The sequence below is a fragment of the Hibiscus syriacus genome, unplaced genomic scaffold (genome assembly GCF_006381635.1).
Source record: "Hibiscus syriacus cultivar Baekdansim isolate YM2019G1 unplaced genomic scaffold, ASM638163v2 tig00004630_pilon, whole genome shotgun sequence".
In the NCBI taxonomy this organism is placed as follows: domain Eukaryota; kingdom Viridiplantae; phylum Streptophyta; class Magnoliopsida; order Malvales; family Malvaceae; genus Hibiscus; species Hibiscus syriacus.
Window position 1 is genome coordinate 337651 of NW_024062021.1, and position 16471 is coordinate 354121.

The 16471-nt window shown below is 38.9% G+C and overlaps 1 protein-coding gene and 1 pseudogene across 1 annotated transcript in view; both read right to left on the reverse strand.

Annotated features, from left to right (window-relative positions):
• LOC120196360 overlaps positions 1–16471 on the reverse strand; it is a 35327-nt gene that overhangs the window by 343 nt on the left and 18513 nt on the right. The window contains exons 11-13 of the mRNA XM_039198186.1: positions 1909–1986; positions 1591–1770; positions 52–153 (exon numbers count right to left, since the gene is read on the reverse strand). Of these exons, the coding sequence (XP_039054117.1) occupies positions 52–153; positions 1591–1770; positions 1909–1986 (360 nt within the window). The remainder of the gene's footprint in view (positions 1–51; positions 154–1590; positions 1771–1908; positions 1987–16471) is intronic.
• Positions 14558–15132, reverse strand: LOC120196370 (annotated as a pseudogene).

Below are 16471 nucleotides of genomic sequence, written 5' to 3' on the forward strand. Positions count from 1 at the left end.
TTTCAATGACATGTCTATAATTACTGAAAGGTAAATCACATTGTTTTATACCTTTAACCAGGATGCGATATGTGCTAAAGAATGAGTCAAGATACCACCACCACCAGGTGGAATTAGGCTGAAATGCCTAAGGCTCCCTTTCATTGCATTAAACTGCAAAAAGAACATGCTTAAGACAGTAATCTAATAAAAAAATATAAAATTACTTTCAATATTATGAATCAGTATCTGTTCGAATTAATAAGAATCAGTAGAACCATTAACCACCACCGCTTATAGATAACAGCATGGTTGAGGCTAGGCAAACTTGAAATGCCTTCACATCAATAACTAAATTTTAGTAACTTCTGCAGTAATCTAGTCAAACTTCAAAATAAACTCATAAAATTGCCTAGATGAAACTTCAAACTTTTCCCTCGTGTCCATACTATAGCTAAGGTGCCGTGAGAAGATAACTTAGGAGATTCCGGCAGACCGGTGATAGGCTGATGCTACTTAGATGCATCAGAAATCTAGGTGAGACAGTCTATATCTGAATGGCAGATAATGTGGTACATAAAGAGGACTAATACTTCCTTTTTTTTCATGTCCAAAAGTACAGAAGCCGTGAAAACAAAGAAAAAAATACAAAAACATTTATTGATAAGCTTTATCTGCACTAGATCACCCATTGAATCAAACCACTCCCATCTCTTCATACTCGGTTAGATCTTCAAGATTAGTCTCAATTCTTGAGCCCACCATAAAATCCTTTATTTTCATTTGATGTTAGGTTGAGAATGTTCAGAATAACAATGAACTGTCAGCTCAGAAATAACAAGCAAACTTCCTTCTGGGCTGCTTTTAAATGCATACCCTATTTTCCTCCCACCCCCTTTTTGTTTTGGTCCAATTCTTTATTCTTGATGTTGCTACAGTGTACAGATCCCAATGAAGGAGTTCCAGCTAGGAGCTTAGTGTGCTCTATAAAGATTGAGGAAATTTTGCATTAAAAATTCAGAACTTGGGAAATTTGTCAGCCAACCACCTAAATATCCTGTATTTATCAATGCAATATGACTACAAAACCAATCCTAATTAAAGAGGAGCAATATTCAGTAACAGCAAAACAGAAGAGGGTGAGAAATGAATTTGCAAGTAAAAGGGGCAGAGGGCATGCTTAGCTAAATGTATTTAGCATACCAGAAAACATTTACTTCAACTTTTGGATACAAATTTAACTAGTTAAAGATAATGAAACAATCATAAACGCAGCACTCGTTTTCAGCACAGATAGGGATTTATTAGGATATCAGGAAGATAAGAGGGCACAAACCTACAACAGCTAAAGAGGTGTAATGTGAATGATGCCAGACTTATTGTTCCTCCCAGCTTTTAATTTTTTGGAAAAACAACATTCTTTTAGCTCTGCCTCTATAAAAGCATTTAAATTATTCCTTTTTATAAAAATATTGCCAAAAGTGAAGCGTACAATTCCTACATAGAATTGTGCAATGGCAAACCATCAACCATATATAACCAATAGGTTCTATCATTCAAAAGGACTCGTAATTTATTTACATATATTTCTAAAGTTACTAAACAACTTGCCTTCTGATTCAACTGTAGTAGAGTATCTGTACCATGGTACCGAGTTTCTTCCGGAAGAGACGAAAGTACCAAATCTAATACTGAATCCTTCTCAATACCTTCCAGGAAGGTACGCAGAGAATCTATTTCTTTCTGGATCGGTAATCCTTTAGAAAGTGCATCTTCTAGTGCAAGTGCTCCCTGTAGGACCCAAGAGAATTCAATTTATGGGGCAATAATTTAGAAGTTTAGAAGAATTACAACTATGAATATCAATCACTAATAACATCACAAAGATTCCAACTAAAACTAAAAAAATATGTGGAATAAGGAAGGTACCAAAGCGAGCTTGTGAACAGAATGACTTTTGCGTGCTTCTTCAGATCGTGCAAAAAAAGCCATACATAAAGCATTTATCTACCAAAGAATAATCCATACATGGTTAGTGCCTCTAATCTCATCCATAGTGTCGAATGACAAATGATAAACAGTATTGATTATGAAAATCACACGGGCATATATGAAGCATTTTTTTTTTGATAGGAATAGGAGGTCTCATTAAAAACCTCCCTCTTAGTGGACCTTACCCGTAAGGTAAGGCCCAACTAGCGGAAGGAGGAAAAGAGTACCTCAATTTATTAATGACAGCAAAGTTACATAAGACTTAAAAACACTTTTACATACAACATAAGACCTCACACACTCCTTTAGCTTCTAGGCTCAGAAACAGATACCAACTGAAACAGACAAAAAAATCACCCGATCCCCTCTTTTGCTAGCTTGTCAGCCTCACAATTACAAGACCTTGGAATCCACCTGACAATAAAAATTTTAAAAGAAACAATTGATACAATTTCCTTAACAAAATTTGAAGGGAAAGAGGAACCAAAGCTTGATCTTTGATCCAATCCACGACCTGCTTGCAATCACATTCAACAATGAGTCTGCCCTTGAACAACCATTCTGAAGAAGCAAAGATATCAATGCCTCTTTTAACAGCTTTCAATTATGCTAAATAGGGATGAGAAGGACCAACATTTTCTGAAAAAGAGAAAAGTGTAACCCGATTCCAATCCCTGAGAAGACCCCCTATTCCAGCAACTCTCCCAACTCTACTAAAAGCCCCATCCACATTCAATTTAAAAAAAATCTACTGGAGGAGGGATCCACCAGCACCCAGGTCTGAGTAGTTCCTTAGAAACAGAGATACTATCTGCCAAAGAAGGATCACCAATTAAAGAATCCACCTTAATATAGGAAAGAGGATATTTTGCTAGAAACCATCTTGCTAGCCTTAAGCGAACAGTGAAAAACAGTGAAAGCTTGTCTAGTTTACCATTATCAAAGATAATTTCATTTATGATTCTCCAAATTGACCATAGCACTACACCCAGAATAAACTTCCAAATAACCGAAGAAGGCCTCAAATTAGACCAAGAACTAAGTAAGGACGGAGGGTCAACTGGAAAAGCTAGACTTATACCCCAATAACAAATTAATTTATTCCACAGCTCCCACAAAACTTGACAGAACAAAAAAAGATGCTGGACTGATTCATCACATAGGTTGCATAAAGGGCAGTTAGTATTCTCCTCTATAGTAACCCCCCTTTTCATCAATTCCATCCTAACATCAACTTTTTGATGAGATAACTGCCAAAGGAAAGTCTCCACTCTAGGAGGGACTAATCCCAGCCAAACACAGTTTCTCCACTGAAATGTATCCTCATAAACAGTCTCTAGAGATTTCCTGCACTCTTTGACAGAAAACAGCCCGTCCCCCAAGCCATCCCACAGCAGGCAATCCTCCAAAGATTCAATCAATTTAATGTCTTTAAGGCTATTCAATAACTCAATCAACTGCAACACTTCCCAATCACATAGATTCCTCCTCATTTTAATATTCCATTCCCATCCATTCAAGTCAAAACTACCAAAATCAGCCACATTCCCACCTTTGTTAATAGAAAGTGCAAAAATCCTAGGAAAAAGAATTTTTAATGGACAATCCCCAAGCCAAGTATCCTTCCAAAAAGAGACAGATTTTCCATTCCCTATTTGTATTTTTGCATGAGATCTAAGGCACCCTCCAATGAAGTCATTCTTTGAGAAGTTATTGACAATTCCCCTCCAAATCCACGAGTCTTTATGAGATAGGGCCTTAGTAATATTCAAGGAATGACAACTCACATTATGTTTACTACAAAAGAATTTCTTCCATATCGAGTCTTTCTCATTTGCAAACTTCCATACCCACTTCCCCAACAACGCTCGATTGGTAAGATTCAAATCAACTCCTAAACCTCCACCATTCAACGGCTTACAAATCTTTTTCCAACTAACCCAATGCACTCTCTTCTTCTCGCCCCCTCCACCCCAAAGAAAATTCGACATCAAAGAATTTAACTGTTGAGAAACAGTAGATGGCATCTTGAAAATAGATAGGTAAAAAATGGGTAAAGATGAAAGTACCGACTTTATAAGCACCAATCTGCCAGCCATGGATAAAGATGAAGCTTTCCACCCCGCCAATTTTCTACTAAAATTCTCTATGACCGGCTCCCACAACTTCTCTGAATTCTTTCTTGCACCCAAAGGGAGGCCTAAATAAACTGTCGGGAAAGAGCCAATAGAACAGCCAATATCCCTCGCCCATTCTTCAAGTAAGTCATTCTCCATATTAATACCATAAAGTTTACTTTTGGCTAAATTGAGATGGATCCCCGTCATTAGGCTAAAAATCCTCAAAACTCTTCTAACATTCTTGATCTGGGTAATAGAGCCTCGACAGAATATAATTAAATCGTTCGCAAACTGTAGGTGTGATAAATTAAAGGAATTTTGATCATTGTCGAACGAAAACCCTTGAAACAGACCCAAATCCACTGCTTTTGTAAGCATCTTGTGCAGCAATTCCCCAACAACATTGAACAGAATAGGAGAGAGGCTACATCCTTGCCTTAATCCGTTATCAATAAGAAATTCTTCTGTAGGGGACCCATTGACTAGGACCGATATAGAAGCTGTGGAAATACATTGTGTGGTCCAAGAACACCACCTATCACCAAAACCCATCTCTTTCAATAATCTTATAACAATCTGCCATTCCACTGTGTCATACGCTCTGCTGAAGTCTACTTTAAAGACAACCCCTTTAAGCCCTTGTTTCCTCCAACTGTCAATTCCTTCATTGGCCACACAAGCACATTCCAACAATTGTTTTCCCGGAATAAATGCAAACTGATTAGGACTGATAATATCTTTGACACAGGAAATAAGTCTCTTTGAAAGCACTTTTAATAGAATTTTATATAGGCTGCCCACAAGACTAATGGGTCTATAGTCTTTTATACTCTCCGGATTACCTTTCTTTGGGATCAAGGTAATAAAAGCGTGGTTAATCCCGTGTACCCACTCCTTTCCTTCAAAGAAATCTGAAAAAAACTCCATAATCTGCTCCTTCAAATGATTCCAGTATTTCTTATAAAAACCCATGGTAAAACCATCCGGACCGAGAGCTTTAGCACTATCTGAAGAAGAAATTGCATTCCACACTTCTTGCTCTGTAAATTCCTCCTCCAGATTAGCCCTTTGAACTGCTGATATTTTCATAAAATCAAAATCTAGACCCTCAACCTCAAAAGCTGCTTTTGTGTTGTATGCAGTCCTGAAAAACTCATAAACACTGTTCTTTATCTTAACTGGATCCGAAATTACCACCCCTTCAATTTTCAAAGAATGAATGGTATTGACACTATTTCTTTTCATAGCAGTAAGGTGAAAAAACCTCGTATTTTTGTCTCCGTTTTTTATCCATCTATTTCTTGAATTCTGCCACCAAATGCTTTCCTCAATCCTTAACAATCTCCACAACTCATTTTTGAATTCAATCAACTGATCCCATTCCCCCTTAGACAACATTCCACCTTGTGACTTTAAATCCAATTCGTTTATTTTCATTTCAAGCAGCGAAATAGAGTCTGCCAGCCCTAAATGACTGCTGCCAGGCCAATTTATGATCTTCTTCGCATTTTGTAACAACCTGAAAATCCCCCCTCTATTCCTCTTCTTCTTCTCATCAACCACACAGCCTTCAACCAAATCATCAAACCCTTTCTCCTCTAACAGAAAATTAAAAAGCCTAAAGGGTTTGGGGCCCCAATTGTGACTAACATCCTCCAACAAAACCGGATTATGATCTGAAATTGATTTTGGTAAAAGGCATTGTGAAATCCTAGGAAAGCTGTTCAAAAATCTGCCACAAATTAGAAATCGATCTAGTCTAACCCATGTTGACAACTCTCTGTTACTGCACCAGGTGAAAGTTGCTCCTGACATAGGCAGATCCATAAGGTTAGCTTGTTGTATAAATGATCTAAGAGTTTCAATAGCATGCCAATTTTGTGATCTCCCTTGCTTTTCTTCCGGAACAAGATACACATTGAAATCACCCCCTATACAAACTGGCAAATTCGTCAAATTAACATAACTCAGCAGCTCCCCGAAGAATTCCTCCTTTTCAGCTTCAATAACAGGTCCATAGATATTAATGAAGAAAAACTCCTTTTGGCCATTCAAAAAATTCCCCACTAATGCGATAAACCTACTATGAACATGTTGGTTAGTGACATTGAAAACATTTTCATTCCACATACTAATCAATCCACCCTTAGACCCCTGTGCAGGAGAAAACACCATTCCCTTCAGCAAATTTCCTCCAATCCACCTTATGATCGACGCATGACACTGATCAAGTTTAGATTCTTGAATAAAAATCATAACAGGTTTTAACTTCTTAACTTGCCTTGCCACTACTAAAGATTTTTCCCTCCTCCCTAAACCTCTAATGTTCCAAGGATACTAAATTTCTGCATATACCGACTTCAAAACCAAACACCAAAAATATTCCCTGTGAACCCGCATATCGCCCTTCCCTTCCTACCTCCAGACCATTTTCAAGACTCACTATTTTATCAATAAAAGCCTTCTTCCCTTCCTTGAAAGAGATACCTAACATCTGACACACTTCCCATGTGGCTATTGCTTCCTCTACCAGCTTCGAAAAATGAGACGAAGAAGCAGTAGAAATATTAACCATTTCCAAAGCTTCACTGATTAGAGCTCTTCTCTTCCTTCTTTTATTAAATCGTGACCCTGAAGCATTGCAAGAAGCTGCTGCCACTCTCTGAACGATTACTGCCAATTAATGGGACGTTCGGTGTCTTCTGAACATCTGTTGAACAATTGATATCCTCTTCCTGTCCATTTCCCCTATATTCTGAAAAACTCTGCTGAAAATATCTGCTTTCATTTGCCTTCTGTCCTTGATTCAGATTAACCTCTGCACAAAATAATTCTGTTTCGTTATTTGCACCTAACCAAATTCGTCTATTTCTTGACCTTCTATAGACTCTAGCATATCGACCTCTTTCTCTCCTACCACCGGGTGCACTTCTAATTGACAGGCTAGAATAATTTGAATGTCCCATTCTCCAACTTTTAGGGCTCTTCATAAATCCTACATTATTATCCTCCTGCATGAAGCTTCCTTCTGCTATCTTACCACGAGTAGAAATTTCCTCACCCTAGCCTTCCTCATTATCCTCTTCTAGAATATTGCAACCATCATCCTCCATTAATTCATTAAGAGACTGGAACTTGTTATGTTTATCCAGTCCATCCCACTTAATTTTAATAGCAGGCCCAGCAGGAATTAGTTTAGAGACTGATGAAGATGATTCCCCATCAGATTGGGCTGAATATAACTGGTCCACTTCCTTTCGCAGCCCAAGCCCCGCATAATCTCTATAGGACTTAGACTCAAATTCAAATTCAAAATTGTCTGACAGTCCATTAATGATAGGTTTCGTGTGGGACTTATGTTTCAGAGATTGTTCCCCGCCACCTTCTAACCTCCCACTTTCTTGATCCTGCTGTAACCACGTGTCCACCTTTGGCCCTACTTCCTTTACTGACTTCTCCCACTTGTCTTCTTCCTTCTCTGAGTTAACTCCTTCATCCTCCTTCGAAAAATCATCACTACTCCCATCATCAAAATACTTCTGCAGCTGATCTCCGATTCCAGCTTGGAAATTGTTACACTTCAGTCCCGTATTGATTATGACTTTAAAAGATCTTCCATATGACCCTACATAAGTATATCCGGGTATATCAAAAGGACTTGCTACCCTTAATAGTAATCTCGCTGATGAAAGATCATCTCTATTCTTCGTCTCCTCCATGATACTCACACAGAAAAGGTGCAGACCAACTAAGAAATGGTAGCCCCACCAACTCTACCAAGCAGTACGCCAATGGAACTCCTTTGTTTAACAATGGAGATAACCACTTAAACCAGAGGAACAACTTCTCTCTAATATTCGACCAAGCCTTTAAGAAATCTTCATTAGAACTGAATATAACGATACAAGCATTCTTAACATAACCCCAGCTTACTATTTTGACCTCATAACCCTCCTTCGCCAGGGCCTTTTTCACCATATCAGACTGAAGGGGATATTTCAAAACCCCTGTTAAAGAATTCTTCACCCAGCTTGAATCTTCAGAAGGAATGTGCATTTCCTATACATTCCTTATCCCATTAGCTTTCAAATTTTGTCCTCCCTTAATTCCCGCTCTATCATGCTCTGCTCTTTCCTCCATATTCACCACCTCCTTATACGTTCTGCCGTCCCTCGGCCTGCTCGGCTTTCCCTGCCTACCTTCCTCCCCTCGCACATGCTTATTTCCTTCCACCTGGAACTTTTTGTCATCAATTGCTCTTCTCCTTTCCTTCTTATACTTTGCAACCCCCACTGAGACTCTCTTCCCATCTATCAGCGTTCCATTGACGTTTTGAATCGCTCTTCTACAACCTTCCTCCATCGCATATTGCACAAAAGCAAACGTTGATGACTTATAGTTTGGTTTCACCATAAAACTTGGAATGTAGACCCTTAAAACACGACCATAAATATCGAAGATCTCTCTTAACTCTATTCTAGTAACTCTCTTACTAAGATTGTCTACGAAAACAGTCCATTCCTTATCAGAAGATGAACGACCTGTCACAAGCTCTCTATTTCTCTCTCTGCCTTTCTCACTCATGTTTTTTACCTCATAAGATATCAACTGATGGTCGACCAGTCACTTAGCATATATGAAGCATAACAACACGTCTATAGCTCTAATATCATATTCATCTTTATAACTAACAAACCATAAATTGAGAAATGCATTTATGTGAATGGTTGTAACCGATAAACTTAATTTTATTTGTACAAGAGTCGAAATTGGAAGTCGTGAGGAATTCTGTCCTGAGGAAAATGGGAGGAAAATTCTTAACAGGTTCGTTAGTTTCTCCAGCTGAAGGTTCTACTGGAGGAATAATAACATTATGGAATGAGAGAGTTTGTAGTGCAGCAAGAATTTACACAGCAGAGATTCACGGCAATTATGGGCTCTTTTGAAGGGGATTCAGAGGCTTGTTGTTTTATAAATGTGTATGGCCTAAGTGTGGAGTCAGAAAAGGAGCAGTTTTTTTAGAGAGCTTTTGGATTTTGTGGAGACTGTGAATGGCCCCGTCTGTTTAGGAGGGGATTTTAATGCAGTTCTAGCACATGAGGAGAAGGTAGGTGGTGTTGTAAATTCGGTTTCATTGGGATTATTCAGAGATTTTGTGTACAAAGCAAATGTGGTTGATTTACCGTTGTTAGGAGGTCGTTATACTTGGTGCAATAACAGGGAAGAACCTACGTATATCAGATTGGATCGTTTTCTGGTTAATCAGAGGTTCCTATCATTGTTTCCCAAGATTATTCAAACCTTGCAGCCGAGGTCTGTTTCGGACCACAATATGATTCTGTTGGAAAATTGTGAAATTAACTGGGGTCACAAACCATTCAGGCTGTTTAATTATGTAATGGAAGAGGCTGGTTTTAGCGAGATGATGGAGGAATTGCAGAATTTTCGAAAACAGGAAAAAAATAACGACATTACTAATCTGTTGATTGGAGTCAAGGGGGCGGTCAAAAGATGGTCTAGTAAAAGTTATCTTCAGTTTCCTGCAAAGATTAACAGCCTTGAGAATGAAATTCAGGCGATGGAATTGGATTTACAACAAGGTAGTTCATTGGTTTCTATGAAGGTTTTAGTGGAAGCGAAGAAAGAATTATGGGATTTGTACAAGAAAGAAGAATCGATTTGGTTGCAGAAATCAAGAATGAAGTGGGGTTTGGAAGGAGATAAGAACACAAGATTTTTTCACCAAATTGCAGGAGCGAGAGGAAGGATGAATAGGATCAAGTCTCTAATTGTGAACAGTGATGTTATTTCAGATCCAATTTTAATTAAAAAATCAGTGAAGGATTTTTTCCAAGGGGCATTCAACCAAACCGATACCTTGGTTGTGGAAGAATTGGATTTGGAGTTTTTAAAACTTTCATTAGATCAAAACAGGGCTCTTGAAAATACATTTTCTGAAGAAGAAATTTGGGAAGCAATTGCGCATTCGGACGGCAATAAAGCACCAGGCCCAGATGGTTTGAATTTAGGGGGGTTCAAGAAGTTTTGGGGAAATTTGAAAGAAAACTTGATGCTGTTTTTTAGAGAATTTCATCAAGGGAAGGTATGGGACTCGGAGGTGAACCATTCTTTTATCTCTCTCATTCCAAAGAGGGTGAATCCGGAGGAGCTACAAGATTTTAGGCCAATTAGCCTTGTTGGAGGATTATATAAAATTCTATCTAAGGTTCTAGCTAGAAGGTTAAGCCTTTGTATAAATGAAATTATTAGCCCCTCGCAATTTGCATTTATACCGGGAAGACAGATTATGGACTGCTCGTTTATTGCAAATGAGGGTATCGATTATTGGAGGAAAAAGTGGTTGAAGGGGGTCGTATTTAAAGTAGATTTTAAAAGAGCTTACGATTTCGTGGATTGGTCTATATTGATGAAAATAATGTGCAAAATGGGGTTTGGGGATAAGTGGTCTTCGTGGATTAATCAATGCGTTTCAACATCCACAATTTTAGTTCTCGTTAATGGGACACCGACAGAAAAATTTAAAACAGCAAGAGGTCTCCGACAAGGCTGTTCATTTTCTCCAATGTTGTTTAATTTGGTTGGAGAGTTGCTTCATTTGATGTTGGCTAAAGCAGTGGAGATAGGGTTGTTTTCGGGCTTTGAGTTAGGAAATCAAAAGAGGTTGTTTACGTTATCACATTTGCAATTTGCGGATGACCTCATTATCTTTAGCAAGGCTACTGTTCGAGACTTGAAGAATGTCAGAAGGGTGCTGTTAATTTTTGAATTGATGACAGGTTTGCAATTGAATTTATCTAAGAGTAAAATCTTTTGTATTAATGTGGATCCGGATGAGTTAGCAAGCTGGGCAGTGGAAATTGGCTGCACAATGGGAGTTTTTTCAACAGAATATTTAGGATTACCCTTGGGATCTAAGAGGAATTCTGCAGTATTGTGGGAACCAATAGTCCAGAGATTTTATTCTAAATTGGCTGGTTGGAAGGCTAATTCCTTATCTCTAGCTGGTAGGGCAGTTTTAGTGAAGTCAGTTTTGTGCTCTCTTCCGACTTATTTTCTCTCCCTTTTTAGAATTCCAATTGGTGTGGTTAAGAGATTGAATTCCATAATGGCTGCCTTCCTTTGGGGCGGTTCGGCAGAAAAGAGGAATATTCATTGGCTGAATTGGAAGTTAGTATGCAAGCCGAAGAGGTTGGGGGGTTTGGGAATTTCGAATTTGGCTCTTCTAAATAGAGCTCTTTTGGGTAAATGGGTATGGAAATTTGCAACAGAGAAGAAATCGTGGTGGAAAAAAGTTGTGTGTTGCGTGTATAATTTAGACTTTAATACATGCTTAATTACGAATTCTTTGTCTAATCGGGCATCTTGGATTTGGAAAGGAATAATTAATAATTTCTTTTCTAATGATGATTTTGGGGACTGTATAAGGAAGAATTTGTGTTTGAAGATGGGGAATGGAGAGATAGTACAATTTTGGCATGATTCTTGGTTGGGTTCGTTCCCTTTAAAAGTTAGGTTCCCAAGGATCTTTGTTCTATCACTGAATAAAGGGGGCAAAGTTGCAGAGTTCATGGAAAATTATTCTTCAGGGTGCTGCTGGGACATTAAATTAAGGAGGAATTTGGTGGACTGGGAGGTTGAACAGTGGATGCAGCTTATGTCCTTGTTGAATTCTACCTCTCTATCATCTTTGCAAGATGACTGTTGGGTCTGGACAGGGAATGGGGAGGGTTGTTTTTCAGAAAAATCTTGTGTGAAGTGCTATTTTGATTAGGTTGGTAATGAGGAAGATGATGGTACTTGGGACAACATTGTATGGACAGGGGTTGCTTCTCCTCGGGTCGAAACTTTTGTTTGGCAGGCAGCTCATCAGAGAGTGGCAGTTAGAGAGGAATTGATAAAGCGAGGAGTTTCAGGGATTGAAGACTCGTTATGTCCTTTGTGTGATAAGTGCGTGGAGTCGGTTTCTCACCTATTTGTTCATTGTGAGGTTGTTAGAGGCCTGAGGTATAGATTCTTGTCATCTTGGAATGTATCTTTTGTGCCACCTCAGACTTTGTTGGATTTCATAATCGTTTGGAATGATTTAATCCCGAAATCCACCATTTGGAAGTTCATCCCTAGGGCAGTGCTTTGGACAGTTTGGAAGTGTAGAAATGATATTATTTTTGGGAAAGGAAAGATGGATGGCCCGTTATTGTTCTTCCTTGTTCGTTTTAGAATTGCATCATGGTTGGTCGCGAGATTCAATGATGTGCAGATTAATTTTGATTCTCTAATGGGTGATATCAAAATAGCTGATTTGGGGGTAAGAATGAAGAAGGATTCTATTTCTTCCTCGTGTTGGACTGCTCCTCCCTTAGGTTACGTTAAATTAAATGTTGATGGTGCGATGTCTAAGGAGTGGGATAAAGGAGGCATTGGTGGATTGTTAAGGGATGCTCAAGGGTTGCAGCAGGGTTCGTTTTCCGAAAGGATTGGGGGGTCCTCCTATTCTTTCAGAGCTATTGGCTATAAAAAGAGGGCTGATGTATATTGAGGAGAAATCTTTGGTTTTATTTCTAAGGGTCATCTTGGAATCAGATTCCCTTAATGCACTGAAATGGATTAAAAATCCGGGTGTATGTACTCCTATGTTCCAGCCGTTGGTGAAAGACATTGCTGTATTAGTGGAGAGTAGAAGGGTAATTGTTAGGCATATTTTGAGAGATGCTAATTGTGAAGCGGATAAACTAGCTAAAGAAGGAATAGGATGCATATTAGATTATTGACTAGGTTGCACAATTATTGAGCTGGTTATTTATGTTCTGTGTTTGGTTTTTAAGTTTTATGTTGTAACAGAACTTCTTAGGATGGATATGTATGTATTATTCTGGTATTAATGAATTTTTAGGCACTCTTTTCCTCCTTCCTATGCCCTTCATGTTATTGTTGTAACATGGAGGTTAAGAAGGGGGTTTTTAACGAGGCCTATCCAATTTCTATCAAAAAAAATAAGTAGCTACCAACTTGGAAGACTACTTTTTAACAACTCATGCTCATTCATCCTCAAATGGCAGTGGAGGATTTATTTCTGGATTTTGCAAAGCTGTCAGGGGATCAATCTGCAAAGCTAGAGGAGCAGTTTTTAGAACAGGAAATTTGGCAAGCTATAGCATCATCGGACAGCTCTAAAGCTCCAGGCCCAGATGGTTTCACCATGGGTTTTTTCAAAAAAATATTTGGCCAAGTTTAAAGGAGCATGTAATGAAATTTTTTAAGGATTTCTACTTTGGTAAGAAATGGGAACATGAGATTAATCATGCGTTTATCACACTTATTCCGAAGAAGCTTAATCCGGACAATGTGGAAGACTTTAGACCAATTTGCCTTGTTGGCAGTTTATATAAGATTCATTCTAAAGTTTTGTCGAAGAGATTGAGTTGCTGTGTTGGGGATATCATCAGTCAGTCTCAGTTCGCTTTTATACCAGGGAGACAGTTGTTGGATTGTGCTTTTATTGCAAACGAAGGAATTGATTATTGGAGAAAACAAGGGTTGCAGGGGGTTGTTCTTAAAGTTGATTTTCGTAGAGTTTATGATTCTGTTGAATGGCCAATTTTAATCAGAGCAATGTCAAAGATGGGTTTTGGTAATAGATGGTCCTCGTGGATTTCTCAGTGCCTTTCAACAGCTTCAATTTCGATACTTGTAAATGGGTCACTTTCGGAAGAGTTTCCTATGGCCAAAGGTTTAAGACAAGGGTGTAGCCTCCCTCCGCTCCTATTTAATATTGTAGGCAAGCTGCTTCATTTGATGTTGTCTAAAGCATTAGACATAGGTTTGTTCCAAGGTTTTGTTATTGGGAAATCTGAAAATTCTGCTAAGTTGTCTCATCTTCAGTTTGCCAATGACCTAATTATTTTCTGCCAAGCATCTCTTACTCAGATCAAGAATGTTAAAAGAGTGTTGAGGATTTTTAGTATTATGGCAGGTCTGCATCTAAACCTGGCGAAGAGCAAACTGTTTGGAATAAATGTTGACGATGAAGTTTTAACAGATTGGGCATTAGCAGTGAGCTGTTCAGTTGGTTCACTTCCCACAGATTATTTGGGACTTCCCCTGGGTGCTAAGAAAAATTCAGAGGCCTTATGGGATCCAGTTTTTAAGAATTTTAGCTCCAAACTCGTTGGGTGGAAAGCTTCTTGTCTTTCGTTGGCTGGTAGGACAGTCTTATTGAAGTGGGTGTTAACTTCCTTACCAATTTTTTTCTTATCACTTTTTAAAATGCCTTGCAAAATTGGTAAGAAGTTAAATTCTTTATTGGCTAATTTTCTATGGGGCGATAAGAAGGAAAAGAGGAGGATCCACTGGGTGAATTGGAGCATAGTTTGCAAGCCGTTGAATTGTGGTGGTCTCGGTGTTCTCGATTTTTTTTTATAACAAAGAGATTTATTTCGAATTCCATCATTGACATTTACTTCACACCAACAAAACTACATTAAACGAAACATAAAGGCACTAACAATCTGAGATTTCATAAAACCCTAACCCTAAAATCCCAAATTCACCCAAATCACGGAAAACCTGATTTCCTAATTTTAAGAGTTGGTGAACTTAGTTACTGCCTTAGTGCCTTCGGATACGGCGTTTTTGGCAAGTTCTCCGGGAAGTACAAGTCTAATAGCGGTCTGGATTTCCCTGGAAGTGATCGTTGGCTTCTTGTCGTACCTCGCTAGTCTAGAGGCTTCATGACAAGCTTCTCGAAGATATCGTTGATGAAACTGTTCATGATTCCCATGGCTTTGTTTGAAATCCCGATATCAGGGTGGACTTGTTTAAGGACCTTGAAGATGTAGATCTTGTACGTCTCGACACTCTTCTTGGCCTTCTTCTTTTTCTTGTCTCCAGAGGCGGCACCTTCTTTGGTAAGCTTCTTCCCGACTTTTGGCTTCTTCTCCGCTGGGGCTTTCTCGGCGACAGTGGTATTTTTTTCCTCGGCCGACTTCTTCTCTACTTTGGGCGCCATGGGAAATTCTCTTCGCTTTTTTTTTTGATAGAAGATGAGGCCTCATTAAAAACTCCCTTTTTACCCTCCATGTTATGAAAGTAACATGAAGGGCATTGAAAGGAGGAAAAAAGCGCCTATAATTTTATTGATCTGAAGAATAATACATTGCCAACCCTTACAACAAACTAAACCTTCCCAGAAAGCATAAGACTTAACAACCACTATCTACTGGAAAGCCTAGACACTAATTACATAAGACTGTGAACAAAAAGCTGCAGAAACAAAGTGAAACAAACACTCCAACTCCCCAAATACTAAGGCAGCTAATCAACCTATATCGTCTTTAGCTAATCTGTCCGCTTCCCAATTAGCAACCCTCAAGATAAGCCTTAACATAATATCCATCCCTTCCATAATAGAGACGATCTCCTTCACCAATGATTGGAATAAAGGGGTGCTTAAATCCGGATTTTTGACCCACTTCAGCGCGTTAGTAGAATTCGATTCTAAAATAATCCTCTGATTAAGAACCTCACCATAATCAATAAGCAAGCACAACCCCCTCTTAATCGCCAAAAGTTCTGCCATAATCGGAGGACCACCCTCAACCTTTTTAGAAAACCAGTGAATCAACTTACCACTGCTGTCCCTAATCAGACCTCCTATACCACCTTTGTTCCACCCCTTCACCATCGCTCCATCAACATTAATCTTAATGAACCCAACTGGAGGAGGAACCCAGCAAGAAGGTTGGGATCTTGCTTTGTGACTAACCATTGAATCAGCAAGTGTTAAGTCACCCACAAGGGAGTCGAAAGGAATCTACATAACAAAACTAGCAGCAAACCAAGAAACTATTCTAAAACGAGCAATAAAGAACAACAGCACCACATCCAGCTTCCCATTCTTAAAAATAACTTCGTTCCTGATTTTCCAAACCGTCCACAAGACTGCCCTTGGAATGAATTTCCAAATACTAGAGTTCGGAAGAAGCTCATCCCACTAAGTGATACAGTCTAAGGGTTTAATAGGAATCACCCAAGCAATATTCCACAAATTCAAAAATCTGGCCCACAGTCCCCAAGCAACCTCACAATGCAGAAAAAGATGAGAAACAATTTCCCCAAATCTGCCACACAACGGACATAAGGGATCTTTAATACCAGCCACTCCACGCTTTAACAATTCCTCCTTAACCGCCACTCTCTGATGAACTACTTGCCATAAGAAGGTTTCAACATGAGGTGGAGCTATCCCTACCCAAATATTCCTGTCCCAAAAATCCTGATTCCTCTCAATACCATCCGAGTCAAAGAAAATCTTGAAACATGAATTAGTAGAGAAGCAACCCTCTCCATTCTCTAACCAAATC